The 17120-nt window shown below is 34.2% G+C and overlaps 1 protein-coding gene across 3 annotated transcripts; it reads right to left on the minus strand.

Moving 5' to 3' along the window:
- Nucleotides 1–9034: 9034 nt before the first annotated feature.
- Nucleotides 9035–12856, minus strand: LOC142641623 (zinc finger BED domain-containing protein RICESLEEPER 2-like). 3 transcript variants are annotated; one of them, XR_012845432.1, is made up of 5 exons: nucleotides 12326–12854; nucleotides 9940–10229; nucleotides 9766–9825; nucleotides 9591–9644; nucleotides 9035–9378 (listed from the first exon to the last, which is right to left on the minus strand). XR_012845432.1 is itself a non-coding variant. In XM_075816092.1 (5 exons), the coding sequence occupies exons 2-3, from the start codon at nucleotides 10843–10845 to the stop codon at nucleotides 9772–9774; spliced, it is 960 nt and encodes a 319-aa protein (XP_075672207.1). In that variant the 5' UTR covers nucleotides 10846–11117; nucleotides 12326–12856; the 3' UTR covers nucleotides 9035–9378; nucleotides 9591–9644; nucleotides 9766–9771. The 3 variants fall into 3 exon arrangements, 2 of the variants coding, with proteins under 2 accessions (XP_075672207.1, XP_075672206.1); XM_075816092.1 differs by having other exon boundaries at nucleotides 9940–11117; nucleotides 12326–12856; XM_075816091.1 differs by lacking the exon at nucleotides 12326–12854 and having other exon boundaries at nucleotides 9940–11215.
- Between the last annotated feature and the right edge of the window lie 4264 nt (nucleotides 12857–17120).

Raw genomic sequence — 17120 nt, forward strand, 5'->3', positions numbered from 1 at the left:
AAATGCAGGCAATTATAGATATGTGTGGAGAAATTATAGATAACTCGGAATTAATTTTTATTCATCATAATTTTAAATATTATTAGGACTTATTATAAAACACCAAACTTGATTCTCAAAAAAAAAAAAAAAAAAAAAAAAGTATACCGTCTAATAATCTAGCTATTTCACATTAACACGCATCATTGATGTAATAGTCACTTTATAAGTATAAGTTCTTATGGCATGGGGTTCAAATATCCAAAAGGAGTATTACACACATAAACTTAAATTAGACTAGAGTAGATAGATTTTTATCTCAAATTAAAAATTATTATTTATTTCACATCATATTAAACACAGATTCAAACTAATCCAATAAGTATTAATTAGGGCTATGTTATTAGGATTGTGCTTAGTATCAATCAATCTACCAGGATTTTCTATTTTTTATATCTAAAAAAATTGTGACAGTGGATAATTGCATGGTATAAACATAAGAAGTCTTTATATAATTGAAATTCTTATCTTACTGTGAGAAGTGCAAATTATATGAATAATAACATATAAGAATGTTAAGAATTTTCTACTTTGAGCATAAATTAAAAAAAAAATTCATTATATTCATTCCTCTATATTTTGAGAGACATAAAAATGAGATAAAGTGATAAACACAAAACGTGATCCTCTGATTCTACAACATTCTATCTAGCTGATTTAAAATTTACCTGTGTTAATAATAGATTTTTTTTTTTGAGAAACAAACACTCACACACACACAAGGGAGAGGGAAAGGGGTTTTAACACAAAAGTACACCACAACTTCACTCAAAAGCCATGGTAATTTTTAAGGGAGGGTGGGGCAAGTTATACTACACACAGCATACTCTCTTAAGCAATGTGGGACAATTACCCATTCTTTTTTCTTGAGAAACAAACACACACGCACACACAAGAGGGAGAGGGAAAGGGGTTCTAATACAAAGGCACACCACAACTCCACTCAAAAGCCATGATAAATTTTAAGAGAGGGTGGAGCAAGTTATACTACACACAATGCACTCTCTTAAGCAATGTGGGACAATTACCCCCTTTTTTTTTTTTGAAAAACAAACACACACGCACACACAAGAGAGAGGGAAAGGGGTTATAACACAAAGGCACACCACAACTCAAAAGCCATGGTAACTTTTAAGGGAGGATGAGGCAAGTTATACTACACACAATGCACTCTCTTAAGCAATGTGAGACAATTACCCATTCTATTTTTTTTTTTTTTTGAGAAACAAACACACACGCACACACAAGGGAGAGGGAAATGAGTTCTAACACAAAGGCACACCACAACTCCACTCAAAAGCCATAGTAACTTTTAAGGGTGGGGCAAGTTAATAATAGAAAGTTCTAGGAACCAACATTTATTATATAGTATATAATATAATTTTTATATTTTAAAAATTACAAGAAAAAAGGTAAATACAAAAGTTCTAAATCCTAATATTCCAATCCATCACATATATTTAAGAAAAATGAAAAGAGAAGTACATTTCATCCATCTTGCGCATATATTTTTATGCATTAGATATTCAATGACTAGGTCAATGTGCAAAATGTTCACTTAAAAAAGATTGGCAAAACAATACAAGGAAGGCATAATGCCGACTCTTGCCTTAGGCAAGTTAGACAACTGCCTAAGGCGCCCCAAATTTTATTCAACAAGAATTAGGTAAGTTCTTGATTCTCCAAAAAAAAAAAAACTAATAATAAAAAGGTTGATTCTAGAAAGAAAAAAAAAATTAAAGCCAAAAAAATAAGGGAAAAAATCGAGAAAGGAGACCAATAAATTATACCCAAACTGTAGCCAAAAAATAAGGGAAAGACACATCTAAGAAAAAAAAAGGCAAAGTAGTTTCCAATCTTCAGCCCCAAATGCATAGAACCGCCCTCCGAAGGCAAATATCATAAACAGAGTCCAATGAGAAATAGGGAAAAAAAAGTGTTCCTTGGAGAAATGACAATTACCCAAGAAAAGAAATTGAATTTTTTACATCAATGTTTTACAAATAGAAAAAAAAAGTTAATATATATTATGCATCATTTGCAAGTTTCGGATGTAACTTCTTAACTTCATGGGCTGTGGAAACTGGAAACCAAGTTCTTACATATTGCCTGTTTTTGTTCCATCAGGTCAATGTTTGCCAACTTTTTGTAATTTAATGCAGCTCGGTAAAACCCAGTCTTCAATTAGCATACAAAATACTTGGGATTTTTAAGATTATGAAAGTGGACCAATGGATATGCAAGTTTAAAAAGGAGCTTCAATTAAAAAAAAAAAATGCTTGGGATTTTTAAGATTATAGGTACGTGGACCAGAATTTAGAATGGATATAAAAGTCTCAAAAGGGGCTTATATACCTTTTTTTCGATCAAAGCAAAGAGAATTAGAGGACATGTGCTATAGCCTATAAGAGAGAGAGAGAGAGAGAGAGAGAGAGAGAGAGAGAGAGAGAGAATTGACTAAAATAAGTCATCCAAACTAACTAAACTAAAACTGGTATAATTTTGAAGTTATTAAAATAAATGTCGTGTATTAAAAAAAAAAACTGTTGATAATTCACAAATGCAAAAGGAAAAATTAAAACTTGAAATGTTATTGGGGAGAAAAAGTTGATAAGAACAAAAAAAAAAAGAAAAAAAAAAGAGTTTGATAAGAACAAATAAGTTAATAGTAAAGTATAAATTAAAGTACTTGCAATTAGTTAAATATATATATACCCTTGATGAAATCATATAATCATAGTTTCTAGAACCCAACTTTTATTATGCAATATATAATATAATATTGATGCAAAGTTTGAAAATTTTAGAAATGCCTCCCTTGTGAAAGGAAAGTATAATTTACCACAACCTTGTCCCGAAAAGTTAGAAAAGTTCTTTTACATCAAGTGTGTTAGGAAAAGATTTGGTTCAGAGATGACAATTTTTCCTCGCTCCAACCCGTTTTGCCCCGCTCAAGTTTTTCAAGCCCTGCAAAGGTGGTGGAGCAAGGATGAAATGAAATTTTTGCCCCACACTCCTGGTGGGGCGGGGATGGTTTTAGGCATTTTAGCCGCTCCCCTGCCCTTCCTCGCACTATTATGGGAGAAAGTGGAAATTATTTTTGAAGAATTAGTCAATGTGTATTTTGTTATGTATTAAGAGTTTGGATTATGTTGTTATGTATTAGACTAGTGTTAAAGAATTGGTTTGCATTACTAAGTATTTAAATGCATGGATGTTAACACTTTTTGTTTTGTTGTGATATTATCTTGTTAAACATTTTAGATAATTTTTTTTAAAAAACAAAATCATGTCATTCAATTAATTAGAAAAATTAGCATCTTGGTACAAAGCTTCCCTGGCTATTGGAGGAACATCTTCCATCCAATACATATCCTCAATAATATTCCTAGCAAATTGAGCTACATACATGAACTACCTGATTCCCCTCTCTCCTAATACTGTCAATCCTTACCCATTGTAAATTTCTAATCAAGTGTTGAATATCCCCAATCACATTCCCAAGCACTGACTGATCAACCTTCGGAGTTGAAATAGCTTTCATGGCAAGTTGTTATCCCTTTCAATGACTAATTCAGAGAAGCCTGCATCCACGACAAACTCAATGGCTTTTCTACATGCAAGTAATTCAGCCCCCTCGCTGCAAAAAACCTCAGGTCCCTTGGCTGCCATAGTTGTCATAACCTCTCCTTTCTCATTTCGTATGACTGCACCATATCGGGATCTGTTGAGGCCTGAGAACACCGCTGCATCAAAATTAAGCTTGAAGACCGATTGTGGAGGAGGCTGCCAGGTATCCCGAGTAGGCTGCATCACATGTTCAATTCCCATCTGTTCTTGTGTAGTCCGATACTCCTTTAACATCTCTTTTGCACGGTTGATCAACCACCCCGGATCATGGAACTTACCTCCATGTACAACTCGGTTTCTTTGATTCCAAATCAGCTATGCTTAGACTAACACAATGTTCATATCTTGTAACTCAACCCAATCCAGCAATTATTCCATTTAGTGAATCACATTAGCCAAACCCAAGACCCCTTTTTGCAAAATTTTCAAGCTGCCAGACCACTCATCCCTAGCCGCCTCACATTCCCAAAGAGCATGTAAAGTTGATTCCAGAAATCTCATACATATTGGACACATCGTATCATCAATTATTCTTCGCTTTGACAGATTTAGCTTTGTTGACAAAATATCATTGCAAGCTCTCCACCCAAACACTTTAATTTTATTTGAAATCCGAAGCTTCCATAGTGCAGCCCAAACTCGTCTCCCAACACAGCCCCTTAAACTCTCAACTATATTTTCTCCTTGCAATACTTCCCTCACCACCTTATATGCGGACTTGATAGTAAACAACCCCTTTTTTATGATGCAACCAGATTATAATGTCTTTTACATCTCTTTGGCTTAGCTGGATTCTACAAATGGCTTCGACATCCTCCTGCTCAATCAATTCAGCAACAGTCACCTCTCAAACCTTACCCTTGACTAGATACAAAGGCACATTAGTTGGATAATTTAGTATCCATTTATCCCCTAAAATCTGAATGGAAAGGCCATTCCCAACTCTCCAACAACATCCCAACTTCAAAATAGGTATAGCAGCCACAATACTCTTCCATACAAAGGAACAATTTGGGGACTCCTTGGCAGCAAATAAATGAGTTCTAGGAATGTATTTAACTTTAATGCATTGATATACTAGAGAATTATTATCATGCAGCAACCTCCACCCTTGTTTAGATAACATAGCTAAATTAAATGCCCTTAGATCCCTAAAACCCATTCCTTTATTCTTCTTTGATATTGTTAACTTTTCTTACCTTTTCCAATGAATTTTCCATTCATTCCCCACTTGCAAATTTAGCACACATCGCATCTAATTCATCACATAGCTTCAAAGGGAGTTGAAATACACTCATGGTGTAAGTAGGAATAGACAGAGTAACTACTTTAATAAGTATTTCCTTACCAGCCCTAGACAACATCTTCCTTTTCCAACCCTGCAATTGTTTCCATATCCTATCCTTCAAATATGACAATGTATGATATTTAGTTCTCCCTACAAAGCTAGGCAGCCCCAAATATGAACCAAATCGGTTTACCTCTTGAACTCCCAAAACCCTTAGAAAATCTTGCTTCTGACTAGCTGAAGCGTTACTACTAAAAAAGACCGAAGACTTCTCCAAGTTTATGCATTGTCCCGAAGCATTAGCATAGGTTTGAAGCACCTCAAAAATTACCTCCACCTCATTTTGTGTTGCCCTGCAGAACAAGAGGGAGTCATCTGCAAACAATAAGTTAGAAACTTTTGGTGCCCCTTTACAAATAGAAGCTCTATGAATTTTTCCATCATTTTGTACTTTTGCCAATAAAGATGTGAATCCCTTTGCACACAACAGAAACATGGGGAAAGAGGGTCTTGCTGACGGATTCCCCTAGATGGAAGCACATTCCCATAAGGTTTTCCATTGAGTAGAATAGAGAATGATGTGGTGGTGACACAAGTCATCACTTTCTCAATCCACTTTTCTAGAAAACTCAATTTCTACATTATTCCCTGTAAAATCAGCCCTTCTACTCTATCATAAGCTTTGCTGACATCTAGCTTCAAAGCCAAAGAACCTATCTTGCCATTCTTCTTGGCATGCATAGAATGCAAATCCCCATATGCTACAATAACATTATTTGTAATAAGTCTACTTGGCACAAGCGCACTCTAGGTGGGGGAAATAATATCAGGAAACACTTGTTTCAGCCTATTTGCAAAAACTTTAGAAATTATCTTATAAACAACATTGCAAAGGCTGATGGTCTGTATTTTCTCTGGATTCTTCACTTTAGGGATGAACACAATATTGGTACAATTTAAATCAAGTAACATGACTACATCATTCAAAAAATCTAACACAAGATTCACAACATCATTACCCACTATATGCCAGAATTTTTGATAAAATAAGGCATTCATACCATCAAGTCCAGGTACCTTTGTTGGTCCCATCTGAAATACAACTTCCTTGATTTCATCAACAGTAAAATCCCTAGACAGCATATCTTGCATGGCTGGACTTACTTTGGCCGAGACTGTGCTTAAGCATTCCTCCATTTGATTGCATGAACCTGCACAAAATAGATTGTCAAAATAATCAACTACTACCCTAGCTACATCCTCCACCTCTTCCACCCAATGCTCTTGTTAATTCATGATATCCTTAATATGATTCCGTCCTCGCCTTTATGATGCTTTAGAAGGGAAAATTTTAGTGTTTCTATCTCCATGTTTTAGCCATGCAACCCTAGACCATTGTGCCCAATAAATCTCCTGTTTTAGCAAAAGATCATCCAATTTTTGACTAATCTCCAAATATTCCACCTTACTTTCATCAGTAGTGTTAGCTCTATTAATTTTATCTAGCTGGTTTTGAAGGAATTTAATCTCTTCCTCCTCAGGTTTAGCCCTTGTGTCTCCCCACACCTTCAAATCATCCCCACAAGCCCTTATTTTCACATGCACAGTTGCTAGACCCGCCTCTTTGCTGCCTGCCAAGCTCCAAGCTTGCTAAATCCGTGCCTCATAATCATCCCATAAAAGCCAGCTTTCCTCAAACTTGAAACCCCAATCAGCTCTTCTATGTTTCTTCCTAAACTTTTGAACCTAAATAGTAATAGGGATATGGTCCGAAGCATAAGGAAGAAGATGCACCACGTTACTGATCAGAAAATTATCTATCCATACCTTTGTTGTAACAGCTCTATCAAGTCTCAACTTGGTATTTGCATCACCGGGTCTCTTGTTAGTCCATGTAAACAGGTAGCCTTTGTAACCTAGCTCTTCCAATTGACAACTTTCCATTGCCTTTCTAAATGCATTAATTTGAGCAATATGGGGCTGCCTTGTGCTTTGCTTTTCCAAGGAATGGAGAATAGCATTAAAATCTCCAAAACATAACCATGGACCCTCCACATAAGTCTTCAAATGTTCCAACAGCTTCTAAGACTTATATTTTTGTTGTGTCTCTGGCTAACCATAAAAACCTGTCATGAACCACACAAAACCATCTTCTTCTGTTACCCTAGCTAAAACATGATTTGTAGAATAATTAACTACCTCTAACTTTATATCATCCCTCCATAAAAAAGCTAACCTTCCACTAGCATCTAGATGTTTAACAATGATTTTATTTTGAAAAGGTAAATTACCATACAGATTATTAAAACCCTCTGTATCTAAGCATGTCTTCATAAGAAAACACACAATGGGAGCTTGTTCCCTCACTAATTTGTGAAGGTTACGACCTGTCCAAGGGTTCCCAAGCCCTTGGCAGTTCCAACTTTGGATCCTCATTATTCCCAGCAAGGGTGGCTTTCCACCCCCACTGATATAATTTTGTCAAGATCATCCCTACTCCCTACCCTTCCACGTTTAGCTTCCCTAGTTTCAACAAGCTCACGCCGCCCTTCCTCCAGATTTGAATCATTGCTTCTTTTCCCACAAGTTGGTAACATCAAAGCCTTAGATAGCCCTCCAAGCCCAAAATCCATTCGGTTAATCCTGGTCCAAGTGGATTTGGGCTTTAGATTGTTAGCCACAGCCTGACCATCTTCTTGATTCAATTTGCTACAATTAGACCCGATCACTTCATCAGCAGGCTTACTCGTTACCACCTCATTTAATTCTAATCCAGATGGCTGCTCCACACCATCATCTAGAAAGGTCGAACCTGGTGCCATTCTAATAGAGTTTTCGTCCTGTATGTAATCCTTTCTTTCCTTGTCCATGTTATCACCTTCCAAAAAAATAGGCACGTCCCCTAAAATCTCATAATCAATCTCAATAGGCACGCCCCATCTCCGATGATGCCTCTACCATCTGACTGTTACTTGTAGACTCCCCTAACACTTGCCTCCTTGTAGCATCAACACTAACACTTGTGTTTCTTAGTGAGAAAGATCGTGGACACCCTCCCATAGCACGTAAAGAGTCCCTATATTGATAATCAACCTCACCCCCATTTTGAATAATAGCAAAGTGCGATGCACAGTGCTTCACGTTGTGACCTAGCATACCATAGTAATGGCAAAACAAAGGTAAACGTTCATCCTCCCACTACACTGAACCCAAAAGCTACTTTCTCTATCAAATAGTTTTAGACTGTTCTTTTCATTGTTGAAAACAAATGGCAGATTCTTTACCAAATGATGAGATTAACTTGGACTTTCACAAACTTTTAAACTGAAATCTAGCTTCATAAGTTCATCCTCCCACTGCAATTGAACCTAAAAGCTACTTTCTCTGTAAAATAGTTTTAGATTGTTCTTTTCATTGTTGAAATCAAATGGCAATTTCTTTAGAAGTTGGGATTTTTTTACCTCATATGCAACTACTCACTCACAATATGTCAGTCCCATTCATAGGTGGATAGCACCCACACATTGTGGGTATGTAGTTACATATATCAAACACGTGATATATTTTTTCCTATTAAGGGACACCAGCTCATATTATAAAAAATTAAAATCAAAATAAATTTTTTTTACGCACGTGTATGTATATGAGGCAACGTAAGTAACCATTGTTTCTAACGGAAATCAAACTAGCCTTTCGTATTTGAAGCGAGTAGTGCCTGTTTGAGCTTGGCTCGTCAGTAAAAATAAAATGCTCCAGCCTGGCTCGAGCTCGAGACAAGCCTAAATATAATGTTTGAACTCGAGCTCGTGGAGAAACCCAAAAGCTTGAGCTCAGCTTGGCTTGGCTTGATAAATTAATCAAGCCAAGCTCAAGCTTAACATCAAGCTCAAACTCAAGCTCAAGTCAAGCTTTTTTGCTTGGGATCTAACAAAATTGCACTATCAAGTGCTCAAATCTGCTCAAATCTCCAACAATTAAGTAAACAAAAATAAGAAAATAATACACTCATTTGTTCATGCTTCTAATTCCACCTGTGATTAGCAATTGCTCAAATTAAAGCTTTGCATAATTAAATCAATCCATTCATACTTCCTTGTCTCTAGCTATAATATTTGTTCAAAATACAATTCACAAATATAATCTTCATACTTCCTTGACAAATATACTTGTCATCTGTGCAGCTATATATAATCTTCAAACAAAAAAAGAAAGACCCTCCTGACATGACATTTCAAAAGTATTCATATCACCATATGCTAAGCTATCATATGCAGCATGCCATTAACAAAAAGAATGTTTAGTTTTTTTAAAACAAAAGACCATCTATCATTCACAAATCTAAGTCTTTCACTTTCTGCACCAGATCAGAATATATTCCACCGCAAGGTCTTTAATATGCACCAGATTAGAAAACCAACAACCTGCATACAAAACAACCAAAAATAATAAAATGACATTAGAAATTATAGGGGAAGATGATAATTGTAGTCAACATTCAGAAAATTAAGAGAAAATCAATTTTACATTATTACAGTTGTATTATCAATATGCATCATATCAACATAAGATGCCCTTTGCAAATATAAGAAAATCATAGATATAAAAGACCATTATCAAATAACAAAGCACATACCTTACACCCTCTTGCAAATACAAAAAAATCCTTCAACTCATTCTCTCCTTCCAACTGCATGTAAAGGCAAATATAAGCTTTCAAGAACATTATAAAAAAAATTAAAAAAAAAGAGCTATAAAAAACATTTAATGAAAAAAAAAAAGACACGGGCATACTAAACAATACACTTAACATAGCATCATTTTGGAAAAGGTATGGCTATCTCCATGATGCTAGTAGACCCCAGTTCAACCTACAAAAAAAAATTAGAAGCTTTAGATTCCAAGTCTTTGTTACAATAGACAAAAATTAAAATAAATTTAAGTTGTTTTTCGGAAAAGAATTAATAAATGTGATGAACACTTACTTTTGATTGTTTCTTAGTTTTGTAAAGAGGTCGAACCCAATCACCGCCACAAAGTAAAGCTTGTACAGTTTTTGTTGATAAAGAAGCATGATACACATCAATTACTCTACCTTCTGTAGAGAACGCAGATTCTGAAGCTACTGTGGTGAGGGGAATGGAAAGTATGTCAGATGCCATTTTTGAGAGAATACGAAATGCTAGGTTGTTAGCCTTCCACCACTCCAAAGCATCAAAGTCTGAATCTGAATCATCCGAGCATAAAAAGATACCTTCCAAGTACACATCCAAATCTGATTTTGTTGGTTGTATGTTATCAGCATTATTAATAAACTGATCAAACTCCATTCTACCTCTAGTTTTAAACTTTGAATTATTGCCACCAAAACTACTACTACCTTCAGTGGATTTAGATGCACTTTGTCCAGCATTGCTTGAAGTATAGTCCACAACATATTCATTATAAAGTTGATATAAGGCATCATGAACACAATCAATGTTTCTAGCTACTTCAAACCCTTGATAGATCTTTGGGAAGGAAAAGTTTATCAAAGTCATTTTGAGCCGAGGATCTAACATAGCAGCTATGGCCATTACAAAGTTGCATTCACCCCAATATTTGTCAAAATTTAACTTCATCTTACATGCCATAGCACTAATGTAATCATTTTCATCAAGTGACTTCTCATTTAAAACTTCTTTTATCTTCCAAACCTCAGGAAGGAATATATTTGCAGTTGGATATTTACTTCCTGATATGACATTTGTGACTTCTTCAAAAACTGATAAAAAATTGCACACATGTTCTATCTTATCCCAATCTTCATTACTAGGCAGCCAATTATGCCTCGCATCTCTATCTTTGTACCTAGGGAACACCTCTCTAAACTCCAAGGTAGAAGCTAACATTGCATATGTTGCATTCCAACGTGCGGGACAATCTAAGATCTACTTCTTGGACGGTAATTGCAATTGCTTTGCAATCTCACCAAACTTTATAAGACGAGCTTCTAATGCAATTAGATACTTCACACTTTCACGGACATTTTCAATCACCGTTTCAATCTCACTCAACCCATCTTGTACCAACAAATTAATGACATGTGCACAGCAACGTACATGAAAGATCTTGCCCCCCAACATGAGCTTCCTTTTGATAGCATCTTTCAAAATTCTTACAGCTGCATCATTGTTGTTAGCATTGTCCAAGGTTATTGTACACACCTTGTTTTCAAGCCCCCAATCAAGCAAAGACTTAAAAATAGCATCAGAAATTACAACTTAAGAATGTGGAGGTGGTACATCACAAAAATTTATAATTTGCTTTTGTAATTTCCAACTAGAGTCAACAAAATGACAAGTGAGACACATATACCCAATTTTTTGTCTAGATTTCCAAAAATCTGCAGTAAGGCTAACTCTATTGACACTACCAAGCATAGTCTTCAATTTTTTCTTCTCCATCTCAAAAGTAGAAATGCAATCATTCCTTGCAGTATTGCGTGAAAGTTTTTGGTAATATGGAGTAGCAGTTTTCATAAAAACATTAAAAACCTCATGTTCCACCATATTAAAAGGGTATTCATACACAAGGATCATATGTGAAGCCTTTTCCCTGACCTTGGCATGGTCATACTTAAAATTTGCTATTGCCACCTCACTTTCCACCCCACCTTCATTTACAGCTAACAGTTTTTTCTTCTTATCAGCTAATTTACGACTTAGACAACCTTTCAATTGCCTATGGTATTGTGTTGTTGCACCATTATTATTGTAGGCAAGTCTTTTAAGGCAGTGAATACATTGAACCTTTTTTGCTCCATTAGGAAGAATAATTTCATTAAAGTCATTCCAAATCACAGAAGTCCTTTTCCTTTTTTTTTTCAAATGGATTTTCTTCAAGTTTGACATCCTTATTTTTTATAGATTCTCCATTCTCATCAATATTAATTACTGCATCTAGATTTTTAGTAGCAGGAGCATCCATTTGTTGACTCTCCACTTCACAAATCTAAATAAATTAACATTCCAAAACATATATGAATAAACAAGAAATCAAATTTAATATCCAAAAACACATAGCACAAAACAAAGCTAAGTACAAAGAAATTATAAAATTTTTAGTAGCTAACCACAGAGGACTCTGCACCTCAGGAAAAGAAAAGCACAAACCCATTCCAAACTACATACCAGACTTTACAATCACAATCCACTAATTACAAAGTCAAGTTATTATCAAACGAATTCAACCAACAAGATTTTTCTAAGTTATATAGCAATTTCATAAACAACCATAACTTGAAAATCAAAAAATTTTTGCAATATCAAACAAACTACAGTGCAAACAACTATAAAAATATATAGAAAATTTTTAAACATGAAAATTTACCTATGGTGAGAGAAGGCTATGAACGTCTTGGAGGATGGAGGTAGAGAGCGAAGATGGTAGTGATGCCAAATACTACACCCGATCTAGAGCTGTTGTCGGAGCTCTTTGCACACCCACTAGAACCCTTAAATTACATGGTGATTCGGTAAACACCAGACTCTAAATCCTCTTTGCTAGCATCTAACTCTTCCAAATCTAGGACTTGTTCATTTGTTGCAAAGAGATATGCAGATTTGGTGGAATTTCTTGGCCTCACGAGAGAGAGAGTTGATCAATTCTTTGTGAAAATTTGGGAAAAAGAAAGAAACTGATGGGAAAAGAAAGAAACTGATGATAAAAGAGAGAAAGATTGAAGATTCTCAAAGAAGCTTTGGTCTTTCCAAGATAGCCTAAGAGTTTTAGGCTATAAACTGCATAGGATTGATATGGACTCCTTGAGTGACAGCTGAAAATTTCAGTTTGAATAAAACTGAATTGGGTTTCGGTAGAGAGAACTGAGAAGAGCTGAGAAGAACTGAAAGGAGTAATTAAATGGTGAAGTTTCGGTAGAGAGAACTGAAAGGAGTAACTAAATGACTAAACTAACACACGAAAATAATATGAAAAGACAACAAAGGGATAAGATAGTGAAGTCCAGCTGTATATGAAGGGATAAGATAGGGCATGTACTATTGTATTAGAGTCTTTAGTGAACTCTAGAAGGTAGAAGTGGAGTGTCCAGCTGTAATGCTGTATGCATGAAGTACAACTGTACTAGCTAGAGAACTCTAGAAGGTAGAAGTGGAAATTGACAAAAGCATGAGTTACAAAGTGAAGTCTTCGGTCTTTTTTTTTTTTTTTTTGCTATTAATGTTAAAAAAAAAAGGAAAGAAAAAAAACTTAAAGTAATGGTTAATGAAAATTTATCTCATGTGGGAAATTTTATTATTAAAATATGTGTAATATAAAAATATTTAGTTTATTTAGTAAATATATATCAAGCCTTTATCCAGCTATATACAAGCTTAAGCTTGGCTTGTGTTGTATCGAGCCTGATTGTTCACGAACAAATATTTTTGCTCAAGCTCGGCTTGTTTATCAATCAAGCCGAAAACTAAGGCTCAAGCTTGGCTTATTAATAAACAAACAAACATGAACAAACTTTTTATCGAGCCGAGTCCAAGTTGTTCATGATCGGCTTGGTTTGTTTACAGCCCTATGCGTAAACTTGGTTAAATAATAATTTCTTTTACAATTCAATATTCAAAAGATGAGGCATTTGAGTGCTAGACATCTCCATTGAAATCACCCAGGGACATGGCCACATACAAGTTTGGCCCCCTGAAAGTTTTTGAAATCTATTAAACTTTATATAATTATAAAATACTTCAAAGATTTGGCTTATAAAATAGAAGTTGACCCCATAAATATTAATAATTTGATGTTTATTTTTAACTGTATTAACTACAATTTAATTTAACATAAGTATATTAATATTTGAGTAGCCAAATGATTCACAGCAAGGCAAAATATTAATGAGTCTGAATTAAGCAATATGTTGCTCAAACTTGATTAAAAAAAAAAATACAATTCAGTAGTTAGGGGATGAGGAATTTGAACCCTAAACGTCTTCGTTTGAAACACACAGGGACATAGCCATATACATGTTCCCCCATCCCCCCAAATTTTTGAAATCTATTAAACTATATTTAATTATCAAATACTTATTTTTGAATGTATTAATTACCATTTAACTTAATATATGTTGTTAGTTTGTAGACCCTTGGAAACATTGTGTTTAACCTTTAATAGTCAAGTTGTTACTTAGTTCAATTTTGAAGATCTAAAACAAACATTTATCAAACATATCATGCAGCGGAAATATAAATAAGGCACAAATATGATGACTCAAGAAAAAAAAAAAATCCAATTTTAAAGTAAAAAACCAGCGGGAAATGATCCCAAGAGAACAATCCACTATATTAAATAGAAGTTTATAGTCAATAATATTTAATTCTTAGTAAACTTAACTAAAATTATCAAACCTAGTTTTGAAATTGAAACCCTCGAACTTTTTTATGTGGATCTATTTCAACATGAACCTCCAGTCCACGCTTTAGATCTCCAACGTAGACCTCTAGTCCATGACTCCAACACCACCCTTGAAGGTTTAGAGATCTAGTACCTTTGATGAGTGGTATGTAGTAACTTCAGATCTATTGATTCAAATTCTATGTATAAAGATTTTTGGTAGTGACTTTGAAAGGAAAAGACACGAAACTTTTTAGATCTCAAAAGAAAAGCTCCAAAATCTCTACAAAACGTGTCCCATGGTTTCCTTTAAATACAATGTGAATTAGATTTGAACCCTAATTACTTACTGGGCTATTAGGCAAAAATTAAAATTATGCAGAAACGTAGTTCGATCGATTGCAGCTTAGTCTCGATCGGTCGAGCCTAGTTAAATTCCTGAACCTGCACTTCCTTATTATTGTATTCAGACTTGCAACACCTTGAGAATTGTCTAATCATACCTATAGATTTAGTAATTTAAATTTAGACAAGTTTGCGCTTGCAGTTTGTCAGTTGCTCTAAACTTTTAAACCTAACTTATGTATATTAATATTTAGGTAGTCAAATGATTCACAGCGAGGCAAAAAAGATTAATAAGTCTAAGTTAAGCAATGTGTTGCTCAAACTTGATTAAATTACATTTGTTTACAATTCAATAAATAAGGGATGAGTAATTTGAATTCTGAATGTTTCCATTTGGAAATACCCAATGACGTAGCCACATACATAATTGTGGGGGGCTACGTTTGCCCCCCACCTCCAAAATTTTTTAAATCTGTTATACTATATTTAATCATCAAATAATTCAAAGGATTGTCTTATATAATAGGAGTTGGCCCCTCCAATCATTTGAGTTACTCCCCCCCCTTCCCCCACCCAAAATAATTTTTTTTCTTTTTAAAAAAATGAGTTAGTACAATGGTGCTCCTATAAAAATTTAGAGACAAGGTAACAAGATAATTATATATAGTATAATAGATTTCAAAAAAATTTGGGGTGCCATGGCCCCCGAAACATAGATAGTTTTTGTTTTCTAAATTTCATTTTTTAAAAAAAAAAAAATTTACACTTTTATTTTTAAAAGTTTTGGATAATTAATGTTTTTAAAGACTATAATTCCATTGAATTCATTTATTAGCTTTGCTAGAATTTTTTGTGATTTTTATTAAAATTAAAATTTTAAGAATTTCACTATAAAAATTTATAAAAAAGGCAAAAGATTTTTACATAACTTATAGGATATATTAAAATTTTTTTTATTGTTGATATTTTTGTGCACGTCTAATATCAGACCAAACAACTCTAGTATTAAACTATTAAAATATATATATATATATACAAACACACACACACAACCATAAATTACCTCCTTCCCTCCCAAGAGAAAGAGGTTTCTTAATAATAATAATAATAATAATAACTAGTCACTAACCCGTGCGATGCACGGGATTGTTTTAAATCAAATATTAACATGTTCAGGTTTAAACATTTCTCTAATTTCAATTAGTGGAAGCTGAATTGGCTCTAATATAAGATGAAACATGTAATTATAATGAAATTATCAAAATATTACAAATAAATTCATTAAAAATGAGATAAATACAAAGATTATGAAGTAATATATTTACAATAATCATAATATGATCTTACATTTGGTTTAATAAGTATTACAAAAGAACCAATAAATATACAATTGTGCTTACATCTTCAAGCTTTATCCAATGCTTTCCAAGAATCTATTTCCTCCCTTTCTTAGGCTCTTCTCTTTTCTCAACTTCTTCAAGCTACTTAATTTTTCGCCAAATTTGTATCAAGTATAACACCAAATTATACCAATTCATCAAAGATTTACAATGTAAAACCAAACACTCTTAATGTCAATAAATTTCATAATAATCCCACCCCAACTATTGAATTATTAAAAAAGTTCAATATGTCTATAATCTTCATGAAAATAAGTATTCCATTGGATTTCAAAACTAACACAAGAGACCACCTCTCGTACTTGGTGAAAATGTGAATTTGGTGTGCCAATAACAAATTGACACTTAAGATTGTTGTGGATTTGGGTGTGAGTGTATGTGCCTTGCTAGAGTTTCCCGCTACTAAAAACCTCAAAATTTTCAACACTTTGATGAAAATGTGAAAATGTGAATTTGGTGTGCCAATAACAAATTGACACTTAAGATTGTTGTGGATTTGGGTGTGAGTGTATGTGCTTTGCTAGAGTTTCCCGCTACTAAAAACCTCAAAATTTTTAACACTTTGAAATCACTATTCCCAAATAAGTCATTTTAATTTTTGTTATTAAGTAAATTAACAAAAAAAAAAGTGTTGTTGTTTTTGTTTTCTATAACTCCAAAAAACAATGTAAGAGACACAACCGGTTTTGGCCTTTCCAACCTCCCTCATGTACCCTTTAGTATGTATGATTTTCCGTATTCAGTCACCAGTGCCGCCAGTGAGAACCGCCACCGATACCACCTTTGTTCTTTCCAAAGAAGGCATTCTTGGGTTTTGGGATCTCATGGATGTCCATCACCTGAATTGTTCTTTGCCTTTTGGCTTTACCAAAGTAAAACACAAAAACACAAACAGCTTCAGCATAAGCCCAAATTGATGAATCCAGTAAAATTACAGTAGAAGCAGAAAAGAAAATAAGTGACCATTTTCAGCTTCTTTGTAGTTCTCTTGAAGCCTTTTTCTTGTTGAAGCAAGTTTTTCAGAGTCAACCTCCTTTTGT

The sequence above is a fragment of the Castanea sativa genome, chromosome 6 (assembly GCF_040712315.1).
Source record: "Castanea sativa cultivar Marrone di Chiusa Pesio chromosome 6, ASM4071231v1".
NCBI classification, from domain to species: Eukaryota; Viridiplantae; Streptophyta; class Magnoliopsida; order Fagales; family Fagaceae; genus Castanea; species Castanea sativa.

What these genes read in the sequence shown, in the direction of transcription:
- LOC142641623 (XM_075816092.1), bottom strand. Translation starts at nt 10,845, where the DNA reads ATGTTAGCTTCTACCTTGGAGTTTAGAGAGGTGTTCCCTAGGTACAAA. An exon ending in AAACTAAGAAACAATCAAAA is followed by an intron (nt 9,826 to 9,939) that starts GTAAGTGTTCAT and finishes TTTTTTTTGTAG; the next exon opens with GTTGAACTGGGGTCTACTAG.